Here is a 12209-nt window from a genome sequence, read left to right as displayed (position 1 = left end):
TAAAAAAACTCTCTAGGACTTCCATAATGAAAGAAGACTTGGGGCAATTGAGATTATACTTTATTCCCAGAGCTGTGCGAGATGCTTTACGTACCTTTCCTTCCTCCTCTCCTCCCTTCCTTCCTTCCTCCCTTCCCTCCCTCCCTTCTTTCTTCCTTCCACAGATATTTAGAGTATCTACCCCTTGCTAGGACTGTGAAGAGTCCCTCTCCCAGTGACACACCACGTGTTGCAAATACAGGATATTTTCAGAGAGTGATGAGTGCTGCAAAAAAACAAACTTTTAGGGGCTAGTGATTGAGGTAGGGAGGTGACTTGAGATAGAGTTGGAGGAGAGGCTTCTTTGACATTGGAATGGAGTCCTGAGGGATGAGAAAAATTCCATCCAGGCAGAGGGAATGGGATAAGAGACCTAGTGTAGAAAAGAGCTAGTATAAACAGGATGAAGTAGGAGAAAATTCAAACTTCCTACTGGCCTGCAAGACGCTACATGATTTTCCTATAATTGTCATGAGTCACCATTATAGGGTTTAAAGTAGGGAACTGGCATTATCTGATAAATATCTGTAAAAGATCCCTCTGGCTGCTGTGAGCAGTAGAAATGGTAGGGAGATAAGAATTGTGCCATGGTCACATCAAGTCTGTGAATTAAATATAGTTATATCACCTTTGAAGACGAGGAAACTGACTCAGGCTTTCCATACCTTGCCTAAGATTATATGGCTTACAAATGATGGATGGGCTTTTATACCCTGATCAGCACCAAGGTCAAAGCCCATGCCCATTTTTACTTTGTAGCCCTATTAAAATATACAAAGTTTAGCTGGCGTTTTCAGTAAAATATTGAGATCATTTTCCCTCAAAGGGGAAATCCTCCTTGGAACCCTACTTTCTGATTCCGGTTCCCTTAACAAAGGGCTTGGAATATCCTGATTTTCAGAGTCAAATGTTCTTATTGGATACAGACACATCCACATCGGCTGAAGTGACTACTTAAATATCTGCTTCTGACACCAGCTGAAGGACAGCAGCTGACTTTCTGCCTTACCTCCATCTTTTCTGGTAGAGCAATGGTTAATTTGAATATGTGTCAGATCATAGCCTGGCACATTTTACGAATGTCAATATTTTTGCTACCTAATAGTACACTGTATTACACCTGAAATCTTCCAGGCTGGCAGGGTACTATTACAAAAGATTGCTTAATTGTAGATTACTACTGTACATTTAAATTTCAGTAGCATATTAAGTTGTCAGATTTAATTACCTTTATATGTTTAGATTATGCCACAGATTATTTAGTTCAGTACCTAGGTTTGCCAACCTGTTCTCTTTATGACGTGACAGGGCAGTAATTACAACATCACTGGAAAACCTGAAGTTTTCCATGGAGATGTCCAGGAGGCCCGGCGTTCTTACCGATCTTTTGGAGAGTCCTCACTCAGCTGTCCCCCACCCCCAACATCCCTTGGTGAATCACTGTATGGAATAACCTTGATGGTCCTAGATGAGCTTCATATGCAAGTTTATCATGACCATGAAGATGTGGGAAAGCCCACTGATCCCACAAAAGTCTTGCCAGATAGGCCAGGGCAAGGTTTCTCAATCTCAGTACTATGGACATTTGGGGACCCCAGTTCTTTTATCATGTGGGGCTGTCCTGCGCATTGTGGGATATTTAGCAGCATCTCTGACCTCTACCCACTAGATGCCAACAGCATCCCAACCAAGTTGTGACAATCAAAACTATCTCCAGACATTGTCAGATGACCTCGTGGGGCGAAATTGCCCCTGGTTGAGAACCACTGTCCTAGAGGAAAGGAAAGAAAACTGTCCATAAGCCAGTCTTATGTTGGTGCTCAGCATGGAAGATGCTCTCTACCTCCTGGCAGAATTTCACAATCCTTTATACTGTCAATTCTTGGAGCTAGGTATTCCCGTTTCCACCTCTTAGGTATGGTGCAAGAGGAGTATTAATATGAAACGTGAAGAATGGTTAAGAGAACCAAACGAGCTTCTCTGAGGATTGGGAATTTCTATATATAAACTCCAGGTGGATTCCTATGATGCCAGAGTAATTGGTGAAATTTCTGAGTAATAACCCTTTGCTATTCATGTGTGCTCAGAATGTGACTTCACTGATGCTATAGCACCAGAGAAGCAGACTTGATAACCTTCATTAGGTGGCACAGTAGAACTTCTCTGGACCTATATTTCCCCATCACATAAATGGGTATGACAACATCCATAGAAGGATGGTACAAGGCCTACACAATGTATTTTTCTCTAAACTTTCCCTTTTATCTTTGGGGAAAGCACCTACTCATACTTCATGATGATTAAAATACTTTGACATTCCTTCATTTTCTCTTCCTTCTTTCCAATCCCTTTTCCCTCTCTCCTCACCTCCTTCTACCAATCCAATTAGTTGCTCCTTTTACAGCAACCTTCTAGCTTATAACAGAGTACATGACACATCTTATTTCTTCAGTATATTTTTGTTGAATGAATGAATAAATAAGTGAAAGGATGAAAATCACTAGATATAAAGGAAGCCAGAATTAAAATCATAGGTTTATATCTTTCTAGCATATATAGGATGTGAGATTTAAAAAAAATAATAATAGGAAGGACAAGTCACCCAGATGATTAACCAGATGTCTTATGGTATTGTCATTTTATCCCGGGCTTTTATTGAGTGGGCATTTTCACTTGTATATTGATGACACTGCCTTTAAAGTGAATACTTCTTTGCCCAATTACAGAAAGTTGCAAGAATTATACACCAACATACTCACACTCACACACCACACACAAATCTTGTGTAAATCTGAGTGACCCTAATTGCTAAGCTAAGGATTTACCTGCAGGACACACTAGCATTTTTATGGATCTTCAGATTTGCTCAGCAGAGGTATGGCTCACACCTCCTTAGTCTGAATTTTCATGGTACTGTGATATTCATGAAGTGCTTTGCTATTAGTTCCGCTTTGCAAAAAACCCCAAAACCCTGAGTGCTGAGTGGTGTTTGGTTGCTTAGTGAGGGTGTGTCAAGTAGCTGTCTCAGTTCACCCACCAAAGATTAGACTAGATCACGTGTTTATTCCTTTGTCCCAAGAACCTTATATTTTCCCTCCTAGCAACAGTGTCTAGGAGTCAGAGAGAGTACTTTTGGCTTTCCAGTTTGACTCATGAACACTTTTATCCATAGCCATAATCATGAAAGCCTTACAATGCCTTTGACATCCGATCTCTCCAAGTTCCATGCAAAGTGGATAGCTGTGGTCAGCAGCTATGTGGCCAGAGGACCGAATACCTGATCTTGATACAGAGGATCCACATCCCCAAGGGAAATGGCTCGATCTGGGGAACTCCAATCATAGTTTAAAATTCTTCAGTAATAGTACTTTCATATTAGATTGAGTGGCTAGTAGTCAATTTTTAGAAATAGACTAATATTTAAGCCTTTTCTCATTTTGAGGGAGAAGGGAAATCACAATTTTGTTGTGGAAATTTACCTCAAGCACATTTTGGGTACAGTGACATGTGTGGAAACTCCTCAAGAGTCCAGTTCCCTGGCTCATTTGCTTCAATTCAGTAGATGTATATTAAGCATCTATTAAGTGACCATAGTTGTACTAGGCCCTGAAAGGAATACAAAAGAGGAAAATACAAGAGCCCCATCCTGAAGAGATCTCCATTTCTCACCATCTCTTTCCAATCTGAAGCTGAAATATGACATTTTCAGTCTATAGATGTTTGAATGGACCTTAGAGATTATCTTCTAAAATTCATATATTGAAAGCATCTTGAAGAGTAAAAGAGAATTATATGTCATTCTCTCAACCACAAAACTAAGAATAGTAACTTGAACATCTATAAGATCCAATGAGAATTGATTGATAATAATAAAACCTGTTATTAATTATAATAATATGCCAATTGCTATGTTCATTGATATTTGATCAATAACAACAATAATAGCACTTAGAATTCTGTGATTTTCCTTAAAATGGTAAAACAATGTTACGTGGATTCCATTTACAAGATGAATATCACTTCTCATTTGGCTTAGGATTCCCAAAGACTGAACTGTCCACTACTTCTATTATAGAATTCTCAGAGTTGGAAGGGATCTGGCCCAACCTCTCCTCTTCCTCATGGTTAAAGTGCTTTAGAGAGGAGTTAATTCTCTCTCCTTATTCCATTCTCCCTAGCCTCTTCCTGTCAGGGCATTGTTCTTACTTGGCTCCGAGGGTGTCTGGGCAGAGCAGCTAATCTTCAGTGATCCTACGGTGAGGGTGGCCATGATGGTCTCTTTGTCTACTAGAGTCGGGCTGCTTGCTGACTTACATGTGGAGGATAAGACAGCACACATAGAACATTCCTCTATGTTAACTGCATGGAGGTCTCCAGAATAGAATGCAGATCCCTAGTGAGAGAAAACCGGGTAGAGAAGGGACTTCTCAGATGAAGGGATTTTATATCACGACTCATGTGTGTAAAGCGATTTTTGAGCCAAAGCCTCTCCTAGTTACCTGATATCTGAAACATTTAGCTTATCAATCATTAATATCTTAGTGTGACTAAATTTCACAGACCCTTTCCTGATAGCAAGATAGATAAGACAAAAGAGGGTGGGGAGGGAGGAGCCTAAATCCATTTAGATGACTCAGGTGGGAGCAGAGAAGCAGAGTAAGGGTAACAATAGTGAGGAAAAAATTCAGAGAAAGGAGAAGTTACGAATCTAAAGGCAAATTCTGTATCCTTACAATTTTGCTTGTAGCTCACCCTGCTTGTACTCTCCTGATTAACTAACAAAGTAGTGCTTCTTTCCTTTGGCGGAGAAATAGGGATAGATCTGGTCCCGCCTTCAGATAGCTTAGACTTGAACATTGGTAATTCCTAACACTACTGGATCTGGAGACTTCTGGTCATTTTCTTTTCTTCTTTTCTATGGACTAAAGTAAGAAGGTAGGGCAGGGAACTTTGTGGTGGTTTTGTTAAAAAGCAAACAAAATTTACTTCTTGAGAGAACCATTTTTGAAGTTTGAAAAATACTCCTCACATATTGTCAGCATTATTTCATGAAAAATCAAACCCTTTGGTAGCATTTCACACAGCACATAATGGTTGTTTTTTATCCAGGAAAATGGTGGCATATAATGAGATACAGATCTATGAAGCTTCAGAGCAAATACAATTACAACCACGATGCCACGTTTGCATAATGGATCCATTTCTCATAAATATAAACCTAATTCCTCCTTTTCATACATCTGTCAAGGACTGCGTGGCATTATGTGTTCCATAAAAGATGTGTCTCCAGAACAGATGAGAAAGTTAGAGCCCAAGGCTGGCTAGTATCAGCTTAGGTTTAGCCATTAAGTCAGAATCAGATTCAGAAATACAGAGAAACTCTTATTTATAGAAAGACCATAAAACACAGTTACAAACATAAAACATGGTGGCCCCTACCCATAAATTCAGGAGCCACAATGTCTGGATTTAAATCCTAGTTCTGCTACTTACCTGCTGTGTAAACTTGGACAAGTTACGTACTTTCTCTGTGCCTAACGTTCAACATCCTTAAAATCTACCCCATAGGCTTATTTTGAGGGTTAAATGAACTAATATATGTAAAATGCTTAGAACAGTTTCTGGTATCAGTAAGCACTATAGAACTGCAAGTTATTTTTATTTTATTATTGTTATTATTAATGCTAGTACTGTTAGTGTTGTTATCATTACAAATATTCGCTATACCTTATGCGATACTTACAGGCAGAATGTATATCTGGGGAAAATTCCGAAGAAATCGCCATTCCCTCTGCAGGTAATCCAGAGACCCAATGAACACAATGTCCTTCAGCTCCTGCCGGGTATAGTTGCTAGCTCTCAAAGGCATTACAAAATTCCGAAGCCCCATCAGAGTTGAGTGGGCATCTCCAAAGATGCATGCTACAACGTGGTTCCGAAACTCGTGTTTTGACTTGTCCATTCGTTTCTAAGCATAAGCATGCCAGAGTCTGGTCATTTTCAGAAACAAGATAAGAGTCCCTCAAAGAGGGTTCCTTCCCCTATCCCAACTCTTCTGGGTACATCCACAGGAGTACTTTCATAACGATAATAGAATTTTGCAAATTGCTCATAAAAAATGGAACTTATCCACAGTGGAGCAATTATACTTATCTTTTTGTGGAGTTCCTTCTTATTTCATTTTTTTTAGTTTTCTATTAGCCTGAAGTGAATCAATTAAAACTTAAATCAACATCCTACTTCAAGGTGTGTATCATTGAATTTGGTTCAATCACTGAACCAAATGGAGAAAATATCTCTTATTTTCATTATACATTTTTAGCCTTGAAAGGGCTATAGAAAGATTCAACGAAAAACTAAAACATTTCAAATTCCATTGCTAAACTTAGGTCTTTTAGTGAGCCCTGAAAATTACATCAAGCTGCACAACATATTGTAGTTGTCAGTGGCTTTTCATACGAATGAAAATACATATTAGTTTGAACCACATGAAATCGCCTTTTTATGGGTCAAAAATGGTTGAATATTGTCAATTTCATATGGTTCAACCTCATACACTGAACTGATTCAACAGACTCTTTCTAAAGTTGAGGAAATTCATCATGCAAAGTACACAAAAGAAATTAGAAGGTTACAGAAATTCCATTTGATCCCAAACATTTGACATGTCTCACACTATTGTCAGCATTGCCAAGAGTTAACATCTCCCCTATACCTCTAAGTCGAAAACAAAATAGTATTCATGACAAATATTTAGAGCAGGTTTCCCCCACACTCATGGAGATTTTTAAAAAAAATAAATGTAACTTTTGAAAAAAGGGATGTTATTCCTGTAGGAAACTTATTTTAAGCCTTCGTCTGATTTCTTACAGGGAATATGTCAATGTCTTCTCTCATGGTGCTGCGATGGAGTGGAATGAGCACTGAACCTGGAGTCAGAAGACTCGATTTTGTATTCTGGTTTCATCACTAGTTGTATGACGATGAACAAACTAGTTAATCTCCTTGACCCTCAATTTCTTTAAGTTTAAATGGTTTAAAAATAAAAGTTAATTCTGTTGTGGAAATTAAATAATATATTGAAAGTACAGTGCTTGACTTATTAACTGTTATTCAATAACTATTAATGAGATCTGAATCTTATTGAATTCCTAGATTTTCAGAGGAAGACTCTTGGAAGCTGGTAGAGAATGAGTTAAATGCATTCAAAAGGACCTCGAGAATGAGTGTGTTCCTGAGCACATGAAGACAGAATATTTCAAATGGATCTGTCATTCTACCTTATGCCAGTCCTTAGCTGGGTTAATGACAAACTTCTATGAAACACAGGTTGATGAAATCTAAGAGGATAAATAAACAGCATCTGACATCTCAACACTTAGAGTTTGTGAAATTAGCATATACTGGGAAATACTCTTTCCAAAGGGAATCGCCCTGTGAGGGGAAATAAAGCTACTTGTCTGGAGAGCCTTCCTAGAGAGTGATATGAATCTTAACCAAATCTATTAAATAATTGTTTCTAGCTAATCTGATTAGTTTTAACTTGAATAATGAAGTCTTTAACAGCATTTAATGTAACATGCCTGAAGTCCAACAATCGCTCTTCTGAGTAGAACTAAACAATTAGAAACAAGATACATGGCACAGTGCATTGCTGCGCACAGCTAGAGAGGCAATTTCTCCAAGAAACTGTGACACAAAATTGTCTCCCAATTGTCTCCCACTGGTGGCTTTTGGAGGAAGGGGAGGATGCAGTATTTGTTCAAAGTAGCTTAAATCGACCGCTTCCACTTGACCCTTCTGCAAACCAAACCAAGTTCAAAGCCTCGCTGAACTTGGCAATCTGGACATTTCTCCTCTAGGGTCACAAGTTTCAAAACGCTTAGAATTTCTTAAACTTGAAGCCCTTCTAAACTTATCAAAACACTCAGTGGGTGTTCTGAACTGTATTCCACATCACGTGTCGTAAGGGAGATATCTATTATAGCAACCTGTCTGCATGCTTAATAAATATGGCATAATAGAACGTCTGCAATTTCCATTTCTTGGTCTCTTGGATGCCTCCATCTGCAACCAACTTCCCAACCTTTCCAAAGATTTCCCTCCCACTGAAAACATGTTTGGCTTCCTGCTCAATGGATGTTTATTTTGCTTAGTTTAGAATAAGACATAATTGCTAAAATGGTGAGTTTCAGCAACTGTAATAGTCTTCTAGTGAGTATGACAACTCTGACAACTTTGTGCTTCTGATCAAATGATTGATCATGTTTTTACAAAAATTGGAACATATTCTGACAGGACACTGGCACTGAGCCACAAGGATTTTATGTGTGTGTGTATGTGTGTGTGTGTTGAACAGAAAAAAGAGAACTAAACTACTTTTGGAAAGCAGGAAAAAATATATAATTATCAATTAGTCATAGTTGAAAAAATTATATAGGGTTCATGCAACATGCAAGCAATCACTTTTATTAGTTAAATTTACCAACTACTGCTTGCAAAGTAAACCACTGAGGTTAAACCTGAGTTCCAATTCTGGAAAATGAGACTAGATGGGGATCTCGAAAGCAGGTGTCAGAGCCTGGATTAGGATACAAGGCTTTTTAACTTTTCAGTTGCTAACACCTTAGTGAGCTGAGTTAGTTTGTCTCCTTGAAGGGACAGAGACAGCGACAGGATTCTAACATCCATAAGGATTCACTCATGTTGTATGGGGAGGGGAGCATCTAGGAAATATATTCTCGGCTAATGTGCTAAGTATAAGTATAGCCAGCTTTAAGAAAAACTACTATAGAAAATCCAAACTTTAAAACCAGTAAATTAGAGAAATGATTATTTACTTAAAAAAAAGGAAAGACTGCAGAGTTCTCGCAAATAGTACATTTCTCTGGTGCATTTAAATTAATTAGATTTACTAGCAAAACAGCAAAGTTTCAGGAGACCATTATTCTGAATAACTGACTCAGCTAAACTGTTAAAGGAGGGAAGAAGTAGTTGAAGATTCTGATCTAACTGCTTTAAATCCCAGAATATGACCCACGTAGTCTTTGTCAAAAGCCACATGTTACCCTGCATGCCATTCGTATGGCTGGTGAGGTATGTGTTTTCCTTCAAAATTCACAGTTTACAAAGAGAAATGGCTGGTGCTTATGAGTAGCAGAAGGACATCATTTACCCTAAGAGAAGCTCTATTTGGTTTGATTTGGTGCCAGATCACCTACCAGAATCACCTTGTCCAAAGGGGTTGCTTTGCACCAGTGAAACATGCCGCTGCTGTCCAGCTGGTCAGCATCTTGTTCCACTTCATACAGAACAGTCCTGAATAGGGAGAACAGAGAGTTAGCCTGAGAACATTTGGGGATCTGGTGTCACAAAGCCAAGACATCAAGCTCATTAGAACCTTGAGCCCAAAGTGAAGAATAACACAAGGAGAATGACCTCGGGTTTGCGAAACTCCAGAATAAAGATTCAAGTCTGAAGTACACCAAGAGCTGAATGTCCAGACTATATCACAGCTGAAGACACACTAAGCACTCTGGGCAAAAGCCATAAGGATTGTGTGTGTGTGTTTAACAGATCCGTCAGTCTCTCTTTTTATCTTAGATTATGTGTGCCTTGAAGGTAGCTATTTCTGCTCTTAATTTGGCTAGTATCAGGATGCTACTATTGCTTGGGAGAAATCATGAGAGGTATTCTGGGTACCTGAATGCAGGACTTAAAAGGCTGTGAGATTGAGTCATGGGTGGCATCTCTCTCCTTAGCCTGTTTTCCTCTGCTCTCATTTCCATATCTCTCCTTATGAGTCTCTGTAGAAACATCTTTACTTATTAAATGCATTTTGCACTCTTTACAGCTTCCGTCACTGGCCTATATTGGGCTAGACTTTCCTCTAATATTGATCTCAGTTCCTGGCAAAGCCCTCCACATGATCCCCCCTCATTGCACTTAGGGACCGTGCTTATCATGGAATATATTCAGTCACCAAAAGAGTTAGATGATCTTTGGAATAATCCCACTCACATCCTAAGGAATGCATATTTGCTTGTTCGAAAAGAGAGGAAACCATTCTAGAATCACAGAAAGTTGAAGGTTAGAAAGGACCTATTTAAGTCAAGAGAATCTAGGTGTAGCCTGTAGAAACAATCTCAAAATCCCAGGGGCTAAACACAACATAGGTTATTTCTCACCCATAATATATATTACACATCATTGCTGCTCACATTTCATTGGCCAGAACTAGTCCCATGTCTCCTGCTAACTGTGAGGGGACTGAGGGACGTGGGAAACAATTGAAATATTTTGTGAGAATTTCTGTCTCTGCCAGAGACTTTAAAGAACATGCCTTCTTTTATGGCTAAAAGTCAAAGAGCTAACAAATTGTAAACCTGGCGTTTGAATATAATGCTGAGGTTGAGATTATGGGTGCTCACAATATTCAATTCTCCTTTCCTTCCTTAGCACATGGGCAGTTAGGTGGGGCCACATGACTAGTTCTGGCCAACGGAATGTGAGAAGTGATGGCTGACATAGCAAAAAGCCCCCGTGTAAGAATCAGGCTCTCTCCCAATCCTTTGTAGAGATGACGGCCTGACTGCATGAGTGACTACATGGAGCCGAGTGCCCTTTCCTCCTTGACCTGTACTGGACATGTAACACGCACAAGAAATACACCTTTTTTGTGCTAAGCCACTGAGATTTCATGGTTGTTACCACAGCGTAAGTCCACTTACGTAAGTCCTAACACAAATATCTTTTCTAAAAACATGTTCCATGGAATATTAGTAACTGGAGAAGTCCTGAAGAAATGTTTTCTGTAGTCAAATAAATTTTGAGAAAAGTATCCCCTCTTTGAGATTCATACTACATTTTAGCATATGAAAGTTTCTGAAAACTCTTACAGAAAAGAAATCCTTTAAAATTTTTATACTCCAGTGATTCACACACTTACTTGACCACAAAAACTTTTACTATTTACTTATGTACTTACTTATTTTATTTACTTACTTATTTAGAAATATCTGTTACTATCCCTTGAAACACCTTTTGGGACATACTGTACTATGTCACACTATAGGTTCAGCCCTGGTGGCTTATGACAGCATTCTCCTGTGAGATTTTACTATACATCCTGGGAGAAATACAACCTATTGCTCTCTGTGCTGAAGGGTTGGGGATTTTCCTCATGAATTAATATAGCTTGTTATTCAACACCTGGCCCAAAGACTCAGACTCCAATATAATGACTAGCAGTTTCGCTCTCTTTAACCAGGTTAGTTTCTAAAGTGCTATCTTAAGTCATCATTTTTCAGACAAAGGAACTTAAACCTAGGTTTACGTCTCAGACCTAAAGTAATGGGGTAGAGAGAGGACCCAGACAAAGAAGCTGGGGTAGAAGGATGGGACATTGGAGAAGGGTTTGGAAAAGTAGAGAGGCTAATTGCTAACAAGATCGGCCAAGCCCTGGGTACCATTCTTTATTGTCCTCTCCATTTAAGTCCTACCTCTAAACTTAGTGGATTCTAGTCATTTAACTAGCCAGAAGATGTAGTAACAGAAGCTTCAAGGTCAGATTGACCAAAATGGGTTACTTTGTTCATTTGTTAACACGCCTTTTGGTGGTTTAAATATCGGTAAGTCATGAGCTCTAACCCAGAATTCTAAGAGCCACACAAGACATGCTCTCTTAATAGTACTAGACAGCACCATGGTGATGGCTTTCTGCCAAGCTTGTTAAAGAGACTCACCAGGGAACACACCTAAGACCCGAGTCTGGTTTTGATTTTTATCAGGATTTGGAGAACTGGCTATGTTACTCATTCATAGAAACTTCTTTTCTCTCTACGGGTAGTTTCCTAAACACTGTCCCTCAGATGTTGATACAATGTACACAAGTTACCTTCAGGGAGGTGACTTCCTGCTCTCCGCCCTCAGCACGCAAGTCTACAACAACCGCTGCCACTTTTCTTCCGGTCACTTTCTTCAGCTTTTTCCCACTTCCTCTCCTCCTCCCTCCCCCCACGCCCTCAAGAGTCCTTGGTCTGGAAATTAAATGCCCTTTTGGCAAATGGAAGATGATCTTCGAAGCACATTTTAATTTGACTCAGAATAGCAAATCAATCACTGTACACCTTTCTATCATAATAAAAGCATGATCTATGTACACAAGCTGT

The 12209-nt window shown here is 39.2% G+C and overlaps 1 protein-coding gene across 1 annotated transcript in view; it reads right to left on the bottom strand.

The window, feature by feature from the left end:
• Positions 1 to 12209, bottom strand: part of KCNU1 (potassium calcium-activated channel subfamily U member 1) — a 133827-nt gene that overhangs the window by 17280 nt on the left and 104338 nt on the right. Inside the window, exons 20-22 of the mRNA XM_087418664.1 lie at positions 9261 to 9357; positions 5783 to 6007; positions 4246 to 4432 (exon numbers count right to left, since the gene is read on the bottom strand). Coding sequence (XP_087274790.1) covers positions 4246 to 4432; positions 5783 to 6007; positions 9261 to 9357 — 509 coding nt within the window. The remainder of the gene's footprint in view (positions 1 to 4245; positions 4433 to 5782; positions 6008 to 9260; positions 9358 to 12209) is intronic.

Source organism: Ceratotherium simum, chromosome 28, assembly GCF_057802395.1.
Source record: "Ceratotherium simum simum isolate JZ-2026a chromosome 28, ASM5780239v1, whole genome shotgun sequence".
Lineage (NCBI taxonomy): Eukaryota > Metazoa > Chordata > Mammalia > Perissodactyla > Rhinocerotidae > Ceratotherium > Ceratotherium simum.
The sequence above is the reverse complement of the archived record's forward strand: the minus strand, read 5'-3'. Positions and strand labels throughout refer to the sequence as shown.